Source organism: Zingiber officinale, chromosome 5B, assembly GCF_018446385.1.
Source record: "Zingiber officinale cultivar Zhangliang chromosome 5B, Zo_v1.1, whole genome shotgun sequence".
In the NCBI taxonomy this organism is placed as follows: domain Eukaryota; kingdom Viridiplantae; phylum Streptophyta; class Magnoliopsida; order Zingiberales; family Zingiberaceae; genus Zingiber; species Zingiber officinale.
This window is the reverse complement of record NC_055995.1, coordinates 86557123-86581489: the sequence shown is the minus strand read 5'-3', so window position 1 is coordinate 86581489 and position 24367 is coordinate 86557123. Positions and strand designations below refer to the sequence as shown.

At 43.8% G+C, this 24367-nt stretch overlaps 1 protein-coding gene across 1 annotated transcript; it reads right to left on the bottom strand.

The window, feature by feature from the left end:
- Positions 1-1605: 1605 nt before the first annotated feature.
- Positions 1606-22596, bottom strand: LOC121984818 (COP1-interacting protein 7-like). The gene is made up of 14 exons (XM_042537961.1): positions 22462-22596; positions 22260-22372; positions 21962-22150; positions 21240-21419; positions 20948-21068; positions 20830-20869; positions 20244-20296; positions 8312-8373; positions 7794-7946; positions 7421-7641; positions 5229-6829; positions 3488-4372; positions 2689-3082; positions 1606-1976 (listed from the first exon to the last, which is right to left on the bottom strand). Exons 3-14 carry the CDS (start codon positions 22018-22020, stop codon positions 1906-1908), a joined length of 3840 nt encoding a protein of 1279 aa, XP_042393895.1. The 5' UTR covers positions 22021-22150; positions 22260-22372; positions 22462-22596; the 3' UTR covers positions 1606-1905.
- Positions 22597-24367: the final 1771 nt, after the last annotated feature.

Here is a 24367-nt window from a genome sequence, read left to right as displayed (position 1 = left end):
CAGAGGATCTGGGTTCCTATGGTGCATGCAAAAACACGACTGATGGCACGCCCAGTGCCCTAAGTTGTGACTTGCGAATCATGTCATGTCACGTAGGATCTATCGTGTACGTATCAAAATTATATATTTACACACACGTTGCTTAACCATCCATCTGTGGCATTCATCCACGATTAAGTGATCGGCTACCCAAAAATATTTTAGACTCTCCGAGTGCATTTATTTTGGAATGCTCGGACCATTTCTGAGTGTCTTGACCACTCAATCGTGGATGAATAGTCAGATATCAGATTTATATATATATTTCAAAAAAACAGTTTGGTTTTGAATTTTTTTTGGGTTAATATTCTATTATTATGACTAACTCCTAGATTTTAAAGATAAAACTTAATTGACATAATCATAAATTTAAAAAAATAAATAAATAGAAAAAACATGTTAAACTGGGCATAGACAATGCTAGCGATCGTGTGTAATATATATATATATAACTCACATGCTTGTCTGATTGACACAACTAAGCAAAACTCAATCACAAATCACGACACATTGCATAAATAAAGAAACTTCAGTTTTTATCAAGAGTGTTTGTAACGTATCATTTAGTATAAGAGGGATAAGGAATCTTCAAGCACAATACAATAAAAAACAAGAGCATTGTTCAGGACAAAAGAATAGATAACAAGATTTTATAAGAGAGAAGGATTTTATAGCGAAAAACCTAACTCGGAAGATTTTACAAGAGGCAACACGGATTTTTCCCTAGTTCGACGGAGAGAAATGCCCTAGTGTCGAGGGAGGGGTCTCGCTCCGAGAGAAAGTGCGCGTCCGAGGCTCTGCTTCATCTAGTGTTTTGCGGAGAGGATCACATTCAAGCTTCGGCGAGAGAGGGGGGCGGCTCTGTTTTGCGACGAGGAGAGGAGGGGATTTTGAGAGGGAGGAGAAGGACGCGATGAGGAGAGGAGTCGGCGCTGCTTCAGTTAGGATTTGTGGAGAGGAAGGTTTTGCTTTTTCTTTTACCCACGCTGCTGATGTGTAAGTACAGCAGGTTTTTTGCCCGCTCGGATGACGCGAATAGCTTGTCCCACACAGAAAGCACCGCAGTATAAGTTTTTTTGTGTATATATATATATTATTTTCGTAGAGATTACGATCTAGAATTTAGGGTTTAATCTTTAAAGTTTAAGATTTGACCTATAATATAGTTGTCAAAAATAAATCCAATCTGACTGCACGAGTCAATTCGAAACAAATTAAATTTATTTTTGAATTCGGATCGAGTTCAAATTGAAGAAATTTTAGATTGAAAATTTTTAAATCAAATCAAGTTGACCCAAATTTAAAATTTAATCACTTAATCTGTATTTTTTTTATTAAATTAAATTTAAAATAATTTTATATTTAGTAATATCAGGATGATAATAATAAAATATTAACATAAAAATGACAAATTATATAAAAATAGCTAAAAATTATTTTAAATCAAATTTTTAGATAAAAAAATCAAAATCAAAAAAAAAAAAAAAAATTTACACAATGCTCACAAGGTCTACAAAGTTGACTATATATCAAAAGAAAATAAAAATAATTGCAATCAATGTACAATTGCGTCAAGTTCTTTTACTAGATCTCTGAACAATCGATATGTTGCATACATATTGAGTGCTTCAAGAAACAAATTTGAATAGCAATCCATAATTAATTCTTCTACAAACAAACGGTATAAGAATGCAGCAAACAACAATATTGACAGTAGTGAATAAATAACACAAGCTTTACTATGACTATAGAACAATGATGTGCGACTCCTAAGAGAACCAAAATATCCCAATCCATGTGTTTATCTGCCTGGCAGAAATATATCACTCTCTTCCCGCTCTTCATGCATATTCATTCTCCGGCTGCTCATGCCACCGCCTGTTTCTTCTCACTGTTCCTGCTTCGGAATGGTGAAAGGATGGAAAAAGACCGTGAAACTGCAACAGAATACAACTTATGTGAAAGTGCTATCAAACCAACAATATATCAGAACAGCTACAGCAATTCGAGTAACCTGTTACTTATAAGAAAAAAAAAAAACAGAAAGCTAATTTTTGACTGGAAATTATCAGAGCATTCAACTTCATAGTAAATCTGATAAAGAGGTTGGAAGTTTACCTTTTACCTTTAGATGGTGCAGTATAAGTATGATCATAAGAGAAGTTCATAAATACATCAATCAGAATATGAAGGTCTCCCACATGTCCGTACTCTATTTTGAACTCTATACCTGAGCTTAGGCAAGTGGTGATGGAGGCAACCACAAAGATTAAAGAGATGCATTTGAGTATCACCTCTTTTCTACATTATCATTTGCGGAAAACACAAGCAGTGAAGCTAGCGGCCTCCAGAATTGCATATGGATATAAGATCATTTTAAATAATATTAGATATAGAAATAAATACTTTGCACACTTATTTATTCAACTGTGGTTCCACCACAAGCTCACGTATGGCTTCCAAAACTTCTTGTATTGACAGCATAAATGCTATAGAAGTTGTTGGTAAGAATAACAATGTATTCCAGACAAAAGGAGTTTTTCATTCTTGATGTGTTCAATTATTTTAATTAAGTTGTAGAAGCAGCTGAGCCAAATACTAAACACAAAACCGTATGTAAGCTACAATACCTAGTGGCTAAGATCTTACCATCATTGGAGGAAGTGGCAGCAATAGCTTGATCATCCAAAGTAGTATCTGAATCCTGATTACCTTCGGCTGAAGTTGAGTTGTGGCCCTTCCGGCCAAATTTCAGCAGCTTTCTAAAACCTTTTGCTTCCTTGCTTCGAGGCTTCTCAAGTGTTTCATGAGTTTGATGCCCTGAATCCGGAACCTCAAAATTGGAGACATGAACCATAGCATCCTCAACATGCAGTGCAACTGTTTCAGAATCCGTTGCAGATAGACCACCATCATACTCTGAAACAGTGTTCATAGGATTGTCAAAGGAACTTAACTTGGCATAAGGGGCTTCACAAGGCTTTTCCATTGAAGTTGAGCCTACAAATTTAGGAGGTTCGCTCCTTGGCTGAGGAATGACAACCTGATCAGAATGAGAACCAATCCTGAATCAGTGCATGATGAACAATTATGGAACAATGAAGATGGAAGTTTCATTTATGACAATGCAAGTGCTCTGAGCAAAAGCATCAGGGAGACAGTCAACTAGCAAAGTATTGAGAGCATAAAGTTCCTAAGGTGATTAGTAGCCATTTTCATTCCACAACAGTTATCCCCTCAAGAATGGAGTAAAGGAAAGCACTGAGCAAAACCATCAACCTTAATGGAATAAATATGTGAATTTGAAATTACAAACTAAGAATAACAAATCACTGTTTACCTCAAATGAAATCCCAATTAGAAATAGGATATTTGCCAAAAAAAAAAAAAAGGGCATACACTCTTATAATCTTTTTCTAAGAGAAATGTAGCATTTATTTAAGTATACCTCTGGGTGATTCTGCAGTTCATCCAGCTTGCTTTGACTAGAATCCCCAACCTGACTTATAGTAATAGATGAAGGTGGTGCATGAGTAGATGCATAAGCTATAACTGAACCATCTCCATGAGATCTTTCTTTCTTGCCTATTATCTCATCGGGTTGCTGGACAGTAGGTGCAGCAACCACATTGTCTTCGAGCACCACCACCGTCTTCTCGATGACATGATTGTCCTCACTAGTGCTAGGTGATTTTTCATTGGTTGGTTTTGTGCCATCAGAAACTTGAGAAGTTCTGCTTTGAAGTTCTTTCTTCACTGGGTCTTTGGTAGTTATTTTAGCTTCAACTCTTTCAGATAAAGTTTTTGTTTTAATTCTGAGTTCTGGAAGAGTTGTTGATTTACTTTGATCTAGTTGTGTAATTTCAGTAATCTTTTTCTGGGGCTCATCAGCCACATTTCTCTTGGGACCTTGATCTGCAGTTGCTGACTTAATGGTAGAAGCACGGTAAGTGGAACTGCTTTTCGGATCTGAGAGTCGTTTCATACGGAGAGACTCTGTCTTTGCTTCTGAAATGAGTCCACTACTTTCTTTTTTAACCTCAGGCAAAGCTGATGTTGATCGAGTCAAGCCATTGTTAATTCCATTTAATCTGCTAGATTTGGTAGCTTTCTGGAGATCACTGAAACCATTTGAAGAGGTTTGGGGTGCCAATTTCCTTAAGGGTGAAGAAGCAGGCTCTGCATCACTAAACTTTGATCCTTTGAGAGGACTTGGTGAAGGTTTTGCAGCCAAATGGGATTTTGGCTGGGTGGTAGTGGGCCCACTTCTTGCAGCTATCCTCTTTTCCCTCTCTCTTTTCAATGCATCCAGACGCTTTCTTTCTTCCTCTTCCTAGAATTAGGAAAATCCATAGTCAGAAAAAAGTACAGAGAAAGAAACCTGGCATTCTAGTAGGACACATTAATATGATTATACTTGATTATTTGCAAAATATACTTTTGGTCTTTGACCACTATGTGTAAATCTACACCAAATTGGATGTGAAATAAATCCTTGAACAATCCATTAATAGCGCTATTATAGCAGATTCAAATCTGATGTTTGGCCGAAAGTGCTCCGGAACTGGATCTAGCTCATTTAGCACTAGACTAAGCAAATATTTATAAAATTATTTTTATATCTATAGTTTTTCTGGGTCTCAATAACGTGTCCTCACACCACATTGGAAATATATCATTTGCAAGATATACATATATACAACTACATCAGAAGAGCCAAAGAAGAGTTACCTCAGTTTCATCTGAAGAACTGAATTGCAATTTTTACTACCTTACAATGTTAAACATGTTGGCTTAGAATTGTGAAGCACACTCAAAAATCCCACAAAAACTCGAATAACAGTTCATTGCAGATTAATACGAATAATGTAGTGTAGAATGTGAGGTCATAAGCACTGTTCTTTATGCACTTAACTAAGGCTTTCATCAAAAAGATGCTTAAAAGATTACTCAAAGAACAGTTGAAGACTTATGCAGTGAATGAAATACTTTCAGGGGAGAAAAAAACAATCACATACGAGTTTTTAAGGAAACTAGGGCAAACATGATGATTGTTTATCCTGCATGTTTTTTAGAATGTGATTACCCTTCTAAATACTATTTTATGTCTAGCACTTTGTTTATGATCAGCAATTAGAGTAATGTGTACAATTTCCAAAAAGATATTGTGAATGAATCATGAGAATTACCCTTTCTTTCTTCAATTTCTGGAGATCACCTTTATAAGATCGCAGCTTTTCTGCTCGTTTTTGAGCTTCTGTCAACAAACTAAGCCTTGAGGATGCACCCTTTTTTGCCAGTGCATCCCTCCTTTTCTCCAAGCTGTCATTTGATGCTTTCAAGTTTTTCTCCTTGTCTGATTTCTTTGGTTCCTCTTTTGTGTTTGTAGAGAGGTCTTCTTCGTGACTAGCTATCACTTTGATGGTGTTCTCAACAGGAAGCTCAAAATCATAATCCATAACTGGATCATATCCTATAGATAAACTTTCCATTGCACGATCAGGAACCATAGACAACTCATCTGGTTCATAAAAAAGTTGGGTTTTAGCATTATCATTAGAGTCTTGAGGCTCCTCATGAGTTGTGGGGATCTCAGAATCCATCCCAATAATAGCTATGTTGCCTGATCCAACTTCTGGCAAGTCTGACCTATAAGGGATCAAGAAGGACTCATCTGTCATAGTGTATGAAGAGTTCTTCAGTGCATTGTCAATTCGCTCATTGGTAGGATCAATGAGTGGATCAGAAGACCTCATAACACTCAATTGCTTGTCTTCCCCATAAATCATGAACTCTTCACTACTCCTCTGCCGATATGCTCCGCCTGAGCCTTCTATCTCTTTGAACTGGTTATCTATTGAGTCTCTTCCGTAGCTTGAAACTAACAAGTGATCATCAGAAGTTGCCTGCTTCATTCGTCTTGCCTTCCCATTAATAGAATCAATTCCTAGTATTTTGTGGTCATTGAATTCATCGTAATCTTGTTCAAAAGGGACAATGGGATCAGCTTCAAGTTTGCTTTGTTTTTTTTTTGATGGAGGATCTTTTTCTCCTGCAAACATGTCTTTATCAGCTCTTCTTGATTTTTCTTCAGCATTTAGTAAGAAACTTTGAAATGCTTGCCAATTTCCAGAATCTGCCTCCTCTCCAAATAAACCTTTATCGTTGCCATATGCATCTGAATATTCAACAGGTTTTGCTCCATGATCTTTTTTTGAAATTCGCTTGGAGTGTTTGTGCTTGCTTTCTCGTACTTCGGGATGTGCATCTTCACTTTCTTCTTCTGATTCAGATCCAGAAGCAGACTGTTGGTCACCTTCAGAATTCTTAGCTCCATGCTTCTGGGATGCAATATAATTTAAGTTGCGAATAACAACAACACCAGACTTCTTCTTTCCCGAACGACCACTTTTTTTATGAGATTTATGCCCATGAGAACTTTCATTCTCAAGATCTGATGGATTTCCATCTGTATCGTCCTGTGATTGTGAGCTCCTATCCCAAGCCTCGGATTCAATATCTTTACTATCCATTGCTTGCCTTTTTGAACCCTTTCTGCGAGAATTGTTATATCGAGGATCCTCCACTGGAGGATAAGGAGGATGAAAATATGGAGCACTTCCTGGAAAGTTCTGGAAATAGGGAATTCCCTGCATGGGATATGGTTGAAACATAGGAGGCTGACCTGGTGGAGTATGCATAGGCCACTGTGGATAAGTGGGAGGCTGAAATTGACCTTGAAAATACTCCGGGTGAGGTGGTACTTTTGATTCTGAAGGGATCTTCTTATCTGGAAAAGAAACTGATGATTAAGATACAGTGGTTTGCAATGTACGAATTAGAACCAACATAAAGTTAGAAATGGGATGAATCAGACAATGTTCTTGCAAACAGTACTTCTGTTTCACTGAAGTATTTTTTTCCATTCATGATTTAATCAGCCTAGTCATTTGAAGAATGCTACATGAGATTCAGATAACAATAATCTCAACAACAGTTGTTTAAATAATATTATATAAGATTTAGATAATAATAATCCCATCAAAAGTGAGATTAAGAACTGATCATTTTTCTCAAAAATTTTGAACCAGGATTAGAAAGCCAACCAGACAAAATAAGAATTGATTTATTGTAAGACACAAGAAATTGCAATGTTGAGAGCATCAATATGGGGAAGCTTCTTGACAATTTCAATTGCACACAAACCTTGAGTTTCCAAAGGCATTTGGTCATCAACTAACATATTCTAGATAGCTAAATATAACATTGCCGAACTTCATCTTTACTAAAATAGTATGAATTATTTGAATTGGAGCCATCTTTCTTTAACAGTGATATTAATGTAAAGTGAGTTTAGCAAACATATTTAGAGCATATATACCAGATTTTCCATTGCTATCAGCAACCATATCACCAGCATACACAGATTGTGAATCCCCATGATCTTTCTGAGCCATAACATCTGCAGTAAATATAATGCCTGAGGCATTCAAAGCAGAAAATTCAGACCGCATTGACATTGTTTCTACAGCCTCGACTTCAAGCCATTGTCCAGTCTCATGCTTTTTCTTCCATAAATCCATAAAGGATACGCAGGCTTCCCTGTTTTACAATGTGGAATATGTGAAAGCCTTAAGGTTTGCATTGTCACTATACCACAATTTTAAGAAATGACAAGTACAAGTTATGAATACAAGAACCAATACTGGTTTCCGAATGTATTAACAAAAGAAAATTTGATCGAAAACACATACTTTAGACGTGAGGCACCAAAATTTTCAGAGAAAGAGATCAAATCTAGCAGCGTGTCCATGTCAAAACCAGCAGCTGCAGCACGTGCAAAGGCCATGCCTTGTTCTTTGCGCAATACCATTTTCCGAGTCTCAAGAACTTTCAAAAGATGAACTCTGCACAAAAAGAGAGAAAAAAAAGGGGGAATGTAAAATGCATAAGAATAAGATTTAGTTTACATTAGAAGCTTTCAAGAGGACAAATTGACAAAGAATACTTGAAGGCAATATTGGCAACCATAGAAGCAGAAGACTAGTTTTTCAAGTACCATTCAAATCACATGATCAAATTATTTCATTAACAGCAAAGCAGAAAAATATAGATATTGAATTTTTTTCTCTTATTTACCAATTAATTATTTATTTAACATCTTATGCAGAAAGCCTTGCATCTTAGACAATACAACTACTGTTACTTTTGCACGCTTAGAAGAGCAAATTACAGATAATAAAATATGAACAGCATGTTAAATTGCTCATACTTTGAATTTTCCTGAGGCTTGGCAGATCCATTAGAATCAGGTGGGTCAGGTTGTGAGCCAGGCTGTACATAAGACAACACACTCAGAACAACGTACAGCAAACAAATACTTGTATAAAAATGTGAACATGTGTGGCATACAACCATCTATACATGCCTAAGAAGGAATGTTTTAACAAGTTCGATATATCATAATAAAAAATGAGCTGATACAAATATTTGTCAATACTTCCTGAATAAGTTGCATGTATTTTCTATAATCATTTGATTGTTTAATGAAAGTTATTTTTTCTTTCAAACTCCACACTTCCCTTGTGATACTTGAAAGGTTTAAGATCAAATTCAATTGAAATATAGCTTATTTTGTATTTTGATCTGTACAGTAAAAACAAATATATGCAACTGTTGACATAGCAGATTACTTTTGGTAAAACATTTAGATCACGTACAATGGATAAAAATCAGAATAACCTTGATATTCAAATATCTTAAGTTTTTTTTTTTTAATTAGTATATGTATTATTTTAAAAACCAAAAGATGATTTCCTCGGTGATGAATATGTCAAGGATTCTAGTTAATCAGTTACAATCTATCATGATCTTTAGCCTCACATTCTTCAACTAAATTTTGAGTTCTAACATATTGATCCGGCAGTAAGAGCGGGCCCCCCCCTCCTGCAAAGTCAACGCCGAGTGGAAGTCACCGAAACAGCCGCCTGTCCGAGGAGAGTGTGGTCCGACCGGACGGACGGCCGTAGATGGCCGGTCCGACCGGACTGCCGGCCGGACGATTGAATCGAATACCCGGGTGGGTCCGGCCGGCTCGTACTTATGTGGTTGGAAGGCACCCTGTCAAAGCGGGGTTCCGACGCTTAGTTGAAAAGGTCATGGACCGAGCTGACCTTTTGACCGATCAAAGTCATAAAGCACCCCTGTTTATTAGTCTCCACAAAGCACAAGTAAACCGCTGCGGATGTCCGGTCGGATGTGGATGGAGCTGTCCGCCCGGACGACAAGCTTGGAGCAAGGGAAAAGGACAGAGGACTTCTTTCTCTGACAACCGGTAGGTTTCACGTGTGTGCCATGCTCCAAATCTTGTGACAGGGGATTCTGCTGTCCCATCAAGGGCAGGCTTTGACTATAGCGATATGGGTCAGGTAAGCTTTCTGACAGCCGCATACCTAGGAAGGGACAGAGGACACGTATGCCCCTCGATACACGTGTCCAAACCCTTCACAGCTCTATATAAAGAACCTCAGACTTCGCCGGGAGGGGAATTTTTAGAGGAGGTATTCTGAGACTTTGGGAGCCACCTGATTTATCGTAATTTACCTGACTTGAGCGTCGGAGGACCGTCGCCCCCCCTCCGGCTCGGTTTTGTTGCAGTTCGAGTACTCGAGGATCCAGCAGGAGCGCCACGTGCCCAGGTCCGCTGACTCGGTTCGGACAGATCAAATCGCCGTCGTGGGAACGCACCGCATCCGAACAAACGGCGGACGAGGCGGGCGGACGACAACACACGGTGGCGCTTTCAAAAGAACTCGGCGCTCTGGTCGAGATGAGGCCGCCAAACTTGTGGAGCAAAACAGCAGCGTCAACGGCCAAGCAACATCAGCGTCGGGTGGCCGAGCGGAAGCACCCCGTGCCACCGTCGCATTCCATCGGGCCTTATTTCGCACCCCCGACTCGAAGAGATAGAGGATCTTCTTCGGACGAAATGCCGGACGATGAAAAGGGAAAGCTCCCCGGGCGGACTCATCTCCCGAGCGGATCAATCGCCAATTCTCGGAGGCTATTCTACGAGACCCTCTACCCAAGCACTACGTGCCTCCTGCGATCGGCGAGTACAACGGAACAACGGACCCGGATGATCATCTGGGTAAGTTTGATAACACAGCTACACTCCATCAATATACAGATGGAGTAAAGTGCCGCGTCTTCCTTACAACTCTCTCGAGATCGGCTCAACGGTGGTTTCGGAGGCTGCCGGACGGATCCATCACTAGCTTCAAGGACTTCCGAACGGCCTTTCTCCACCACTTCGCCAGCAGTCGGCGGTATCAGAAGACAAGTGTCAGCTTGTTCGCCATCAAGCAAGAGCCGAGAGAATCGCTTCGAGCTTACATCCAGCGATTCAACCAAGTGGCAATGGATATTCCAACGGCCACATCGGAGACCATGATGAATGCCTTCACACAAGGCCTAGTGGATGGGGACTTCTTCCGGTCGCTCATCCGAAAGCCGCCCCGAGATTATGATCACATGCTACACCGAGCCAATGAATACATCAACGTGGAAGAGCGCAAGCCGCCCGGAAAAAGGAAACTCCAACCGAGAGGGCGCCTATTCAGGCCGAGCGGAAACAGAACGCCGCTCAGCAGCCGCCCAGAGGACCGAGGGCCGAAGCAATCCGATCCCCCCACGCTAGATCGCACGTACAAGAGGTAGTTGCCGCTCGGCCCAAGCCAAAGAAGAAATGGACCCCTATGTTCTGCTCCTTCCACCGGACGGATACGCACAACACGAGGGATTGTCGAAGTCTTCCCTTCGTGGTTAATCCCGTGCCCAGGAAGGCTGAACGACGGTCTCCTTCCGTCGACCGAAGACAAAGGACCCATGAAGCCGACCGGACTCGCACCGAGAGGCGACATCAGCAGACGCCCGATCGGCACCGATCTCCAAGACAGGAGAATCGCCGAGCGTCCAGAGAACGGTCCCGGCCGTCCGCTCGGGAAGAGGAAAATAGGAGCAACACTTCCCGAGGCGAGATCAACGTTATTGCTGGTGGGCCGACCGGAGGAGACTCCAACCGAGCCAGAAAGGCGGGCGTCCGGCAGCTCCAGATCCACGCGGTCGGTTGCAGCCAGGAGCGGGCAAGTGGACCGGAAATCACCTTCGGACCCGGGGACTTAGAAGGAGTTGAAGTGCCCCACGACGATGCTCTGCTCATTAAAGCGGTAATAGCAAATTACACTATCCACCGCATATTCGTTGACACAGGGAGCTCGGTTAGCATCATATTCAAGAAGGCGTTCGATCAGCTGCAAATTGATCGAGCCGAGCTGCTACCCATGACAGCCCCGCTCTATGGGTTTACGGGCAACGAAGTTCAGCCGGTCGGACAGATCCGGCTGGCTACTTCGCTGGGAGAGGAGCCGCTCAGGAGGACTAGGACCATAAATTTCGTGGTGGTCGACTCTCCCTCATCCTACAACGTCATTTTGGGACGACCGGCGCTCAGCGAATTCCGAGCGGTCGTCTCAACCTTCCACCAGAAGATGAAGTTCCCCGTCGAAGACAAGGTGGGAGAAGTACGGGGAGATCAGTTAGCAGCTCGGCGATGCTATATCGAGATGGTCCGAGCAGAATCCAACTCTGCTCGGAAGGCACCTCGAATCGAGGTAAATGTCATCACTGAAAAGCCACCCTCTTTAATTTATGAAGAAAAAGAGGAAGTACAGATTCACCCGACCCGATCGGAGGCTACAACTTTTATTGCCTCTGATCTGGATGAGAAGCAAAAGGAGGAGCTGATCCAATGCCTCCGACGAAATCATGATGTATTCGTCTGGTCAACACATGAGCTACCCGGAATTTCGCCAAGCATAGCGCAGCATGAGTTGCATGTCCGACCGGACGCTCGGCCAGTGAAGCAGAGAAAAAGGGATTTTAGTGCCGAGCAGAATGCCATCATCCGGGCGGAAGTAGAGAAACTTCTGGAGGCCGGCCATATACGTGAGGTGCAGTTCCCGAGCTGGTTGGCTAACGTAGTATTGGTCTCCAAGCCGGGCGGCAAGTAGAGAGTCTGCATCGACTTTCGGGACTTAAACAAAGCATGCCCCAAAGATTTTTATCCCCTGCCCCGGATAGATCAGTTGGTTGCAAATTAATTTGCATGCTCGACGCCTACCAAGGATATCATCATCGAGAAGATCAAGAAAAAGTAAGCTTCATAACGACACATATTGCTATAATGTGATGCCGTTCGGATTGAAGAATGTCGGGCCACTTTCATGAACAAAGTGTTCAAGGAGCAGATCGGGCGTAATCTGGAAGTCTATGTGGACGACATTCTTATCAAATCCGTCCGAGCGGCCGATCTTTTCAAGGACATGGAAGAAACCTTCCGAACGCTACGCAAATACGGAGTCAAACTAAATCCCCAGAAGTGCCTGTTCGGAGCAAAAGGAGGGCGCTTCTTGGGGTATATAGTGACCGAGCGGGGAATCGAAGCAAACTCTAGCAAGGTGAAAGCTCTGCAAGACATGCCGCCCCCGAGAAATACAAGAGAAGTGCAGAGGTTGACCGGTCGGATAACTGCTTTGTCCATATTCATTTCCAAAACCGCCGACCGGAGCCTACCATTCTTCAAGATCCTGCGCAAGGCTACCAAGTTCCAGTGGGATGAAGAATGTGACCGAGCGTTCGGAGAATTGATGAATTCTCTTCCGGTCTTGCCAAGCCGATCGGGTGAGTCACTTTATATTTATTTGTCGTCAATCGAGCATCTGTAGGCTCAGCACTTGTGAGGGGCGAAGAGCAGCCGTGTATTTTCTAAGCCACATTTTAAAAGATCAATCTCGTTACACCGGCTCGAGAAGTTGGCCTCGCTTTGTTCTAGCCGATCGACGCCCGACCGTATTTCGGCTCAATGACGACCATCATTGTCCGACGAACACACCGGAAGAGTATCTTGAATCCAAGCGTCCGGACGGCTCATCAGGTGGACTAAATGAATTTGACATCCAATACCAGCCCCGCCGTGCGATCAAAGCACAATCCTTGGCTGATTTTGTGACCGAAGGGCAAGCCAGAAGCTATGTGGAGAATATAGTGGATGGGTCCTCCACCCGACTAGGTAGTGTGGAATATCGCTGCTCTCACCTCAAGAAGAGAAGATGCACCTATCCGTCCGGCTAGATTACAAAGCTACCAACAACGAAGCGTAGTACGAGGCCCTCATAGCCGGATTGCAGTCAGCACGCCATGTGGGAGTCGGTCGGATTCACAGTTGGCCGCTCAACAACTTTCTCGCACCTTTGAGATCAACAGATGTTCGGCTTAAACTCTACGCTGAGGCCTCAAAACTCAAAGCTACTTTCCGAGAGGTTTTATACGGAAGATCCCCCGAACGGAGCAGCAGACGAGTTAGCCAAACTCGCGAGTTCAATAACGCCGGTCGCCATCCAACAATTGCTGGTGGCGCACGTCGATCGGATGCAAGGCCTCACGCTTCCAAGCGACCGGAGGACACCTATTATAGAATTTCTCCGTTCGGGCGCCACACCCTCCGATGACCGGCTCCTCGGAAGAAGAGCCGGCCGGTTTACACTCATCGAGATCAGCTTTACAAGAAAGCTTTCTCGCGTGCTGAAATGTGTAAGCTCGGAGGACTCAGCTTACATCATCCAGGAAGTACATCAAGGATCATGCGGGGGACATCCGGGCGGACGATCACTAGCTAAGAAGATCCTGCTAGCTGGATACTTTTGGCCGACCTTACAAATAGACGCCGCTCGGACAGTATCTACGTGTCTTTCGTGCCAAAAGCATCATAACTTCTCCCACCGACCGGCAGAGGAGATGAAGGCATCAACCGTCTCATGTCCGTTCGATCAATGGGGGATGGATATTGTGGGTCCATTTCCGATGGCGACCGGGCAGAGGAAATTTTTGCTGGTGGCGGTCGATTATTTCTCCAAGTGGGTGGAGGCCGAGCCACTAGCCAGGATCACCGAACAGATGGTCAAAAAATTCATCTGGCAACACATCATCTGTAGGTTCGGTATCCCTCGCCGATTGGTTTCGGCAACGGGCGGCACCATGTGGAAGGTGCTAGAAGATCGTGCAAAAGCTACGATCGAGCAACACTTCACGTCCGTGGCTTACCCCAAAGCAACGGTCAAGCGAAGTAGCCAACCGGAAATTCTCCGACCGCGCTCGGCTCGACCACGTGAGGAAGTTGGCGGATGAAGTCGGGCGTTTACGGGCCATCCGGACGACTCTAAGGAAGCAACGGCGCCACACCTTTTCATCCGTGTACGGCGCGGCGCTTATTCCGGTGAAGTCGGCCGAGTCCGTCCGGGTCCAATCAGTACGATGAAGGCAACGCCGATCGGAGGAATGTGGAGTGGACTTGATTGACGAGGAGCGGGCCAAGGCATCCGTCGGCTGATGGCATACCGTCACGGATGAAGCAAAACTACAACCGGCCATTCCCATCATTCCAGTCTGGCGATCTTGTGCGAAGAAAGTCGCCGGCGACGCGGCAAGCTTGAAGCCCGTGGGTAGGTCCTTCAAAATCATCGAGAAGCTCCGCTCGGTGCGATTTTTGGAGGACGAGGAAGGTCGGCAGCTAGATAGGCCGTGAGCGCGAACCACCTTACCGGGAGGGGTGAAAGGTGTGCCTATGTAAATCATCTTGTGTATTTTTTCGATTGAATACTTGAAATGCGAAACGAAAAATCAAGAGAACAAATAAGGCACAGCCAACGAAAGAACGAAGGCCCCGAGCCGCTCGGCCGGAGGTAAATGGGTCGAGCCTGAGCCGTTCGGCCGAGAGTACGTTCTCGACGCTGGGTAAGAGGTGCGCTAAATATAAATTGATACACGTCGGTCGCCGATACGCTTCGAAGCAGGAGCAAAGATGAAAACACATTGAGCATTCTCCGCTGAACGGCGTATGCATTTAGATTCGTAAGCAAATGACACGTGCCGGTCGGATGGGCATAAAATTTGCTCGAGCACGGGATAAGATATGAAGGCCAGGGTCGCTTGACCTGGTAAGGAGTTAGCCTTGAAGCCCCGTCGTTAGAGATCGAGAGCCGCGCCGACCGGCTATAATATCCGCGCCGTCGAGCCCCGACGTTAAAAATCGAGAGACGAGCCGGCGTCTATAAACCCGCCGAGCGGAAGACCGACGAGCCCCGTCGTTAAAGATCGAGAGCCGCGCCGACCGGCTATAAATATCCGCGCCGTCGAGCCCCGACGTTAAAAATCGAGAGACGAGCCGGCGTCTATAAACCCGCCGAGCGGAAGACCGACGAGCCCCGTCGTTAAAGATCGAGAGCCGCGCCGATCGGCTATAAATATCCGCGCCGTCGAGCCCCGTCGTTAAATATCGAGAGACGAGCCGGCGTCTATAAACCCTCCGAGCGGAAGACCGTCTAGCCCAGACGTTAACCCGTAGAGCCGCGCCGACCGGCTATAAATATCCGCGCCGTCGAGCTCCGACGATAAATAACGAGAGACGAGCCGACGTCTATAAACCCTCCGAGCGGAAGACCGTCTAGCCCAGACGTTAAACCGTAGAGCCGCGCCGATCGGCTATAAATATCCGCGCCGTCGAGCTCCGACGTTAAAGATCGAGAGACGAGCCGGCGTCTATAAACCCTCCGAGCGGAAGACCGACGAGCCCCGTCGTTAAAGATCGAGAGCCGCGCCGATCGGCTATAAATATCCGCGCCGTCGAGCTCCGACGTTAAAGATCGAGAGACGAGCCGGCGTCTATAAACCCTCCGAGCGGAAGACCGTCTAGCCCAGACGTTAACCCGTAGAGCCGCGCCAACCGGCTATAAATATCCGCGCCGTCGAGCTCCGACGATAAATAACGAGAGACGAGCCGGCGTCTATAAACCCTCCGAGCGGAAGACCGTCTAGCCCAGACGTTAAACCGTAAAGCCGAGCCGACCGGCTATAAATATCCGCGCCGTCGAGCTCCGACGTTAAAGATCGAGAGACGAGCCGGCGTCTATCCGTATTCTCCGCCGATAGTTAGACCGACGCTAAGTTCCGCTCAGACTCTAGGTATAAAAGGTTCTGATCGGCTTATAAACGAGCGATTCTTGCTAGCCACACAGAATGATATTCGGCCGAACGGAAGGACAGGGGAAAACACTTGCAAGAATGCACCTCGAAGGCCAAGGGGGTGATAGTAGACGAGCGGGCAGCACAAGTATTAGCAAGGGGACAGTGCAAAAAGATAGAGTACACGAAAAGAAAGCATTTCATTAAAATTAAAACCTTAGGCCGAGTGGCCTAGGTACAAAAAGATTCACGTTCAGCCGAGCAGCGAAATTACAAGAATTACTCGATGTAGTCGTAGAGGTCCCTCGGAATGTTGCTCAGGAGCTCCACCTGATCGCCGGCTGGAATATTGGTGGACTCCGGAAGGAGGCCCTTCGACTTCAGATAGGTCATAGTGGTCGTAATGGCCAAGTCGAAAGCTGAATACATCCGCTCGCAAATTTTCTCCGAGAACTCGGGCGATCGGATATGGCTTTGTCGGAGAGCGGCAACTCGGCTCGGCTCGGCATCCTGGTATTCTTTGAAGGTCGCCTGGGAGCTTGTGAGGGCCTCATTCAGATGTTCAATCTTCTCCGCATCGGCCGAGCGGCCTGCCTTCTCCCGGTCAAGCTGCTCCGCCAGCTCCTTTATCTTCAACTCCAGGCCCCGGGCCTCCACGTTTTTCTTCTCCAGATCGGAGATGGCTGTGTTCTTCCGAGTGGTGGCCAGAGTTATCTTTGTGTCAAGCGACTTGATTTGTCGCTCGGACTCGGCTAGGGCGTGGGCTTGTGCAGCTGTTTTCTTCTGCTCAGCAGCCAGCAGAGTTTGAGCTTTCTTCAGCTCCTTTTGTAACTCGGCGTACGAGGGGCCTTGAGAGCCGCTCGGACCGCCTGCCGCCCGCAGTTGCCTTATCTCCTCGTCCGCCATAGCCAGGCGGCTGGAAACCGCTATCTCTTCCACCCATCTCTGAAGCAAGAAGGCGCAATTGTTAAAAGCCGAGCGGAAAAATTATTAAAAAAAAAAAAAAAAAAAAAAAACTAACTTACCCCCGTAGCCTCCCGCATGTGGCTATCGGCTAAGTTCCGGAGGGGGATCATCGCTACGCGCGCTCGAGCGTCGGCCCACATCTCGGCGAGGGGCCCTTTCAAAGTAATGGTGTGCTCGGGCACGGTTGGTCGATCGGCTTCGGGTAGCAACTCTTCAGTCGGGAGGTGAAGAGTGACCCGTACTGTGCGGCCGTGACCAGGGATCGCTCGACCAGGATCAGAAGCTGGCGCAGAAAACCGCGAATGGATGGTCGAGCGTTGGACTGAACGGCGAGCAGGGGGGAGAGTGTCGACCGGAGTGGCCTCAACCGGAGTCAGTCAACTCGTCCCAGTCAGAAGGCGTCCGGTCGGACGAAATGGTCTCGGGCACAGGCGCCTTGCCTTTAGCAATCACGGCGGCCCGGTCGGAGGGTTGGACCGCGGAGGTAGCCGAGCGCAACGGAGTCTCCACCCGGCGCCTCTTTTGCAATGGCTGTTCCTCCTCCCGAACGGACCCTTCCTCGGGGGCCGTTGGTTCCTCGGAGGGTAGCTCCGCCACCGCCGAGAGGTGAGCGGTCGATTCACTGGTGCCGCTCTCTCCTTCGTGAGAACCGACCGGCTGAATACCCAGTGCCTCCATTTTCCAGCGCCGCTGCTTTTCTCTTCGAACGCCGGACATCACCGAGTCCATGACGATTATCACTGCAGGAAAAGAAGAAGAAATCGGTTAGCAATTAAAGCAAATGCCCAAGCAAAATTCTTACCGAAGCCGGGTGGGGTCCGTATAGACTCAGCCCAAAATGTACATCACTCCCTCACGAAGAAGTTTGTTGATGTCAAGTCGCCTACATTTGCGGCGTGAAGATAATTCGGTCGGGTCTTGAATTTCTTCAACTCGAGAGTAGGTAGGCTGACTTGCCACTGGGTCGGAAAGTTTGGTTGGCATGCGGATGTAGAAATAATAGTCCTTCCAATGTTTATTGGAAGTGGGTAGTTTATTGAAGAAGACCAGACCGGGCCGAGCTTGGAACATAAAGGTACCCGGCTCGGCTTGCTTAGGGTAATAAAAATAAAAGAAGACCTCCGGTCGGAGGGGAATGTTGTGAATCTTAAACAAAACGACAACACCGCAGAGGAGACGGAAGGTATTTGGTACTAAACTTCCGAGCGGCACGCCAAAATAATTACAGACGTCTACTATAAAAGGATGCACGGGGAACCGCAGACCGGCGGTAAATTGGTCGCGAAAAACACAGAAACCGCCACGCGGCGGTCTGTGTGGCCGAGCGGCGGGACCAGCTAGGCGAACTTCGTAATCCTCGGGGATTTCGAAATTGTCATCCAAAATATCAAAATCCCGTTGTTCGAAACGGGACCGCATGGTAGTATACCATGGGCCTAGGGATTGTTCTTCGGGATAAGAAGAATTGGCCATGGTCTGGACAGAAGAAATCAAAAAAGAAGTTTCAAAGGCGAAGAGAAGGAGTTGCAAAGACTGGGGCTAGGGGAAGAAATGCGAATTAGATACCGGGAAGGAAAAAGGAAAGACCTAAAACCTTACTGAGGGGAGAGGGATCAAGGAAAGGCGCCGGAGAGCGTCAGAGGGCAGAAGCAAGATCGCCGGAGCTCCAAAGCGCAGAGGGCAACAGTAGAGGTAACGGAGGCGAGTGAAGGTGAAAGGGAAACGAAGAATTTATAGGGTGAGGGCCGGGCGGCCCCCACCGTCGGATCCAGGTCACGGGAATCAAAGCATGCATCTGGCCGTTTATTTCGAATTGCTTCGATCACATCAAAATATCATGCCACCGCCTCCGTACTCTGATGGCATTGCTCCACGTGGCAGTCAATCATTCGGAGCAGTTAATGAAGGTATGATTAACCTTGATGTCGAAGATTGGCGCAGAACGCGAGGAGATTCGGTGAAAGTCATCATTGATTCATTCAAGGATATCTCTACGACTGACCGGTCGGAGAGTATTAGCATGGAATAGCCGTTCGGCTAGACTCACAGTCCAGTCAGTCGGACTATTCGCCTCCTTCGACTAGATTTGAAGGGGAGGCAAGTGATCCGGCAGTAAGAGCGGGCCCCCCCTCCTGCAAAGTCAACGCCGAGTGGAAGTCACCGGAACAGCCGCCTGTCCGAGGAGAGTGTGGTCCGACCGAACGGACGGCCGTAGACGGCCGGTCCGACCGGACTGCCGTAGACGGCCGGTCCGACCGGACTGCCGTAGACGGCCGGTCCGACCGGACTGCCGGCCGGACGATTGAATCGAATACCCGGGTGGGTCCGGCCGGCTCGTACTTATGGTTGGAAGGCACCCAGTCAAAACGGGGTTCCGACGCTTAGTTGAAAAGGTCATGGACCGAGCTGACCTTTTGACCGATCAAAGTCATAAAGCACCCCTGTTTATTAGTCTCCACAAAGCACAAGTAAACCGCTGCGGATGTCCGGTCGGATGTGGATGGAGCTGTCCGCCCGGACGACAAGCTTGGAGCAAGGGAAAAGGACAGAGGACTTCTTTCTCTGACAACCGGTAGGTTTCACGTGTGTGCCATGCTCCAAATCTTGTGACAGGGGATTCTGCTGTCCCATCAAGGGCAGGCTTTGACTGTAGCGATATGGGTCAGGTAAGCTTTCTGACAGCCGCATACCTAGGAAGGGACAGAGGACACGTATGCCCCTCGATACACGTGTCCAAACCCTTCACAGCTCTATATAAAGAACCTCAGACTTCGCCGGGAGGGGAATTTTTAGAGGAGGTATTCTGAGACTTTGGGAGCCACCTGATTTATCGTAATTTACCTGACTTGAGCGTCGGAGGACCGTCGCCGGGACACCCCTCCCGGCTCGGTTTTGTTGCAGGTTCGCCGGAGTACTCGAGGATCCAGCAGGGAGCGTCACGTGCCCAGTGTTCGTTGACTCCTGGTTCGGACAGGATCACATATGAAATGCTATTGTTGTGCAATTATCATGTTTTGATACATCATGTCTCCTCTTTTCATCAATATACAGCGGCATGCCAATGTTCAATTATTTGACAAAATTCATGGTACTTTAGAGGTTTATGTATATGCAATGTTATGAAAGCATATATGGATATATGACACATCTATAATCATTACCTTATATAGAACAATTGCCTTTCCAGCATCACTATCAACTGAAGTCTTGGTAACTACACATAAGCAAGTGATGGTAGCAAGGTTAGTATAACCAGAAGTACAAGAGTTGAATAAACCTCTGAAATCTGCTCAACAATATGATGAATCTATTTCATACACGTTGAAAATACAGTCATCCACTTTGCTAAATCTTACAAAATTTAAATGAAAAAAGGTACTGGCATAGATGATGTAGTATACTGAGGTTCCATAACAAGACACTCCTATACTGGCATAGATGATGTTAAGGTCATCAACCTAGTGAGATGTGATTATAGAAGAACTTCAAAGCTTATGAAATGCTTTGAGCATGTTGAAGTAATTTACATTAGTTCTGCTTACGTACTACAGGTGACAAAAAATTAATGCAAGGATTCTATTCAAGTAATGACATGACCATGGTACTAGTCTTATGGACTCAACTAGTTTAGCCACTTGGTCAGTCACTGCTAATATGCCTAAGTAATCTGAGTGTAAACATTTTTGATAGCCCCTTCATACCTTTAATTTCAAAACTAAATGAAGTAATTAGGTCAATCTACTTCACCTTCAAAAGTTTCTGCTGGTTTGCTTTGATGATCTTCTACCTGCCAAAACAATAGAAGAAAAAAAATCATCATGAGTTTTATAACTGACATATCAATGAGTATAAAAGGGATATTTACCGTGCTTAAGCCAGCATTTTCATTTCCTTGAATAGCAATTGCATTCTCAATCTGTAAGATCTCTTTTTCAATGGTAGTCACCCGCTCTAGGACCTCAGGTGTGCTCACAAAACGAACAAATCTGCTTGTATCAAAATTAGAAGCTAATTCAGGACCAGTAATTAACAACATGCCAAAAGTTCGTCAGAAGATAAAAGTATAATCACAATGTAGAGAAGTTAGGAGTTTATGAAGAAAAAACAATACACAGCAGTTTATTGCAGAGCTAAGCACTTGAGGCCTTTTTCTTTACCTCTCCACAGTTCCTTTGGTGAACCATGCAGCATCATTATCTGGATCTGGCTCAAGGACTATGGAGTAACCACCTTTGGCGATCTGATCCTGGGCAGTCTTCAAATGAGGAAGAAAAGGAGTCAACAAGCCAGATGCAAGTTTCTCCGTTTTACCATTTGCTATGACGACCAAATCACACCTGTTGAAAATTACAAAAAAATAAACTACTTCCCAATAACATCCAGGAATCTACAAAAATATCTCTTGTAAAGATCCAGTCAACCCCAAGTCTACAACATTCTTTAATAGAATTGAGTTGAACGGCAGTATATTCTGCAAGCCACCATCCACTGAGATAACCCAAGACAGATGGATTCATAATAATCCGATCGATACCACATTGGCTTATATGAAATTTGGTTTACTAAGTAAGAAAGCAGGAAAGCATGAACTCTTACCACGATGGCAACATCCCTTTTCAAATTCTTCCAAGTAAAATAACAAAATTAACAATTTCTATTAGCAACCAATGTTGCTGACAATATTTTCACTTGATTCATGCATCTAAACTCCAAGTTAATAGCAGTCAGACTCTTTTCATTTTGAGGGAACAAACCCACTCTAAATCATCGCAAAACTCTCAAAAAAAGAACTTTTTTCCGATATAGAAAATCTTCAGCCAGATCCTATTCACTTGCCTCGATGAAACCCTAGAACAAGAAACAATGATCTGAAACGTACCTGGTCCGAGTAGGCGTGAGCTGGAAGACCGCCGAATCTAGCAGAGAGTCCGACCTCATTGCCCTAGAGAGCAAATGCCTTCGGAAAAAAGCTTAGATCTTCAGACAAAGCCCAGATCTTTGATCCCTCTCCTCCCTCTCTCCCGCCTCCACTACTTGCCTCTATCCTCCCTATTCTCCACGGATCCCACTTCAGAAAAAATGGAGAACAAATGAATACAGCTGTTAACAGCGAGGGTGACTCGTACAAAAACAAATTTTGGAGCGGCAGTAGGCAAAGAACAAACTAAAAAAGTTACTTTTAATGCTGGAACACTCCTCCAAACAAAGGTAGCAAGTGGATCTTCGAAGAAAACAACTACAAGGTAAAGGTCAGGCGGAGGAGAGGTCACAGGAAAGAGGATTCCTGATCCTGAACAACAAAGAGTAAACAAGATAAACAATTAAGACACTTGAAGCAATAAAATTCTTCATTCAAAGAAGAGATAAAGTAGTGATCACAGTTGAGAGAGAGACAGGCCTCCGATTCGGACAGGACAACCGGGGGAATGGTGGAACACTACTAAAAAGCAGATTTTTTTTAAAAAAAAAGCCAAATGAGGTGCAAAATATGGAGTGGAAGTGGAATGGAAACAATTGAAGGAGCAGGAAGGCGGAGGGAGGGCATTTTGGGTATACATCGTCGCCTTTTCACCTCTTATGTCTTCTCGCACCAGAAACTCCCAAGCTTGGTATTTTCCTGGGCTAAACATATTTAATTGCCATGTTTTTAGCTAATTACGATCTAATCGTTCTGCATTTTTACATAACCCAATCCTTGTTCATCGTAATATTTATATAGATATTTACTTTAATAGGCTTTAGGATTATTTTTTTTCATGAATGTGAAAATATTTTATTAGATGTCTATCTAGGTACTAGAATAAAAATATTCCCTGTTATTTACTTATATGTATTTTATTGTAGGCTGTTCTGAATAAATGATATCACTTTTTATTCTAATAAAAATAATTAAATTATAAATTATAAGTTAATTTAAGCTTATTTATAATATAATTTTATAAATTACAAATTATAAATTTGAATATTATATCTCACTACGAGTACTTCTCGCATTACATTTATGATCGATGGAAAATCGAATATCTCAAAATTAATCGGTATAAATTAGATATTTAATATCAACTAAAAAAGAGATTAAGCGAGTTACTCCCAACTAAGGTACATCAACAAAGTGTTCATGTAATTTCTCAAAGCACTCATGATTTAATTCCTAATTATATGACGCACCATGAGACATTTTCTTTGAGTATGATGAAAAAGTTAAGAGGATATTGAATTCTTAGATTACTTATCACTTGTACTTTCATATTTATTTTAACAGTCGATAGAAACTATTTATAAAATAAAATCGATCATCTTTATAATTAATCGATAGAGAGGGCTTGGTGCAACCTAAGCATTTTAATTAAAGGTAGGAAGAATTGATGATTCTTTTGACAAGGAGAGGCAAACTTGGCGTTGCAAAAGCTTTAAATTCTTTTCTGATTTCGTTCACCTAATCTCTTTTTTTTTTCCTAAAAGAAACTAAAAAAGAAAAAAGAAAACAAATATAAAAAAAATGGTGCTAATAATGCAATTTGTTTAAAATTCATATATAATTTACCCATTTCACACTCTTTTTATATGCTTTTGGGGCCTTCTTAAAAAGCTTTATCATTTTTATGGTAAAAAAATGATTTTATTTTTTTATTTTTACACATAAGCCATATAGTTATTTGTATTTTTATTTGTTTTTAAAAAGTACAAGTTTGATTTACGACAAAATCAAATGAGAAACCGAAATCTGGAATTTGACAGAGAGACAAGATAATTAAAATAACTAATAAACAAAAAAAAATTACATGAACAAATGGACTAACTTGCCAACTTTCCAAGCTTTGCATGTACTGCGATGTTTCTAGCTCAGCTTAAATATATTTATTGGGGCAATTAATGATTCGATTAAGAGCATCATTAGACTTCCATTTCGTGCTTAATTAAATTGTGATGTCTTTTTTCTAAACGACTATTCCATGTGCATTTATCATTAGCCTATAATTCATTAAAGTTGCATTTTAAAAAACAATATATAATTTTCCAACTCAATCTTTATTAATTCTGTAATTTTCCTTTTTCTTAAGTCCAATTAGATAGTACATGGATCCTTCTAGAAACTAAAAAAATTATACATACCTAAAACTCTGTCACATGTATTTAGTACTATTAATATTCATTGAATAATTACATTTAATTTGTCATTATAACAATTTAATTACTATCTCTAAATATATATATAGAGAAAATTAAATCATTGAATTATATATGGATAAAAAATAAAGTTATTATATATAATATACGTGGAAGG

What these genes read in the sequence shown, in the direction of transcription:
- LOC121984818 (XM_042537961.1), bottom strand. Translation starts at nt 22,020, where the DNA reads ATGAGGTCGGACTCTCTGCTAGATTCGGCGGTCTTCCAGCTCACGCCT. An exon ending in CTCACGCCTACTCGGACCAG is followed by an intron (nt 21,420 to 21,961) that starts GTACGTTTCAGA and finishes AATTTTCAACAG; the next exon opens with GTGTGATTTGGTCGTCATAG. An exon ending in AACTGCAGAATCACCCAGAG is followed by an intron (nt 3,083 to 3,487) that starts GTATACTTAAAT and finishes CATTCTGATCAG; the next exon opens with GTTGTCATTCCTCAGCCAAG.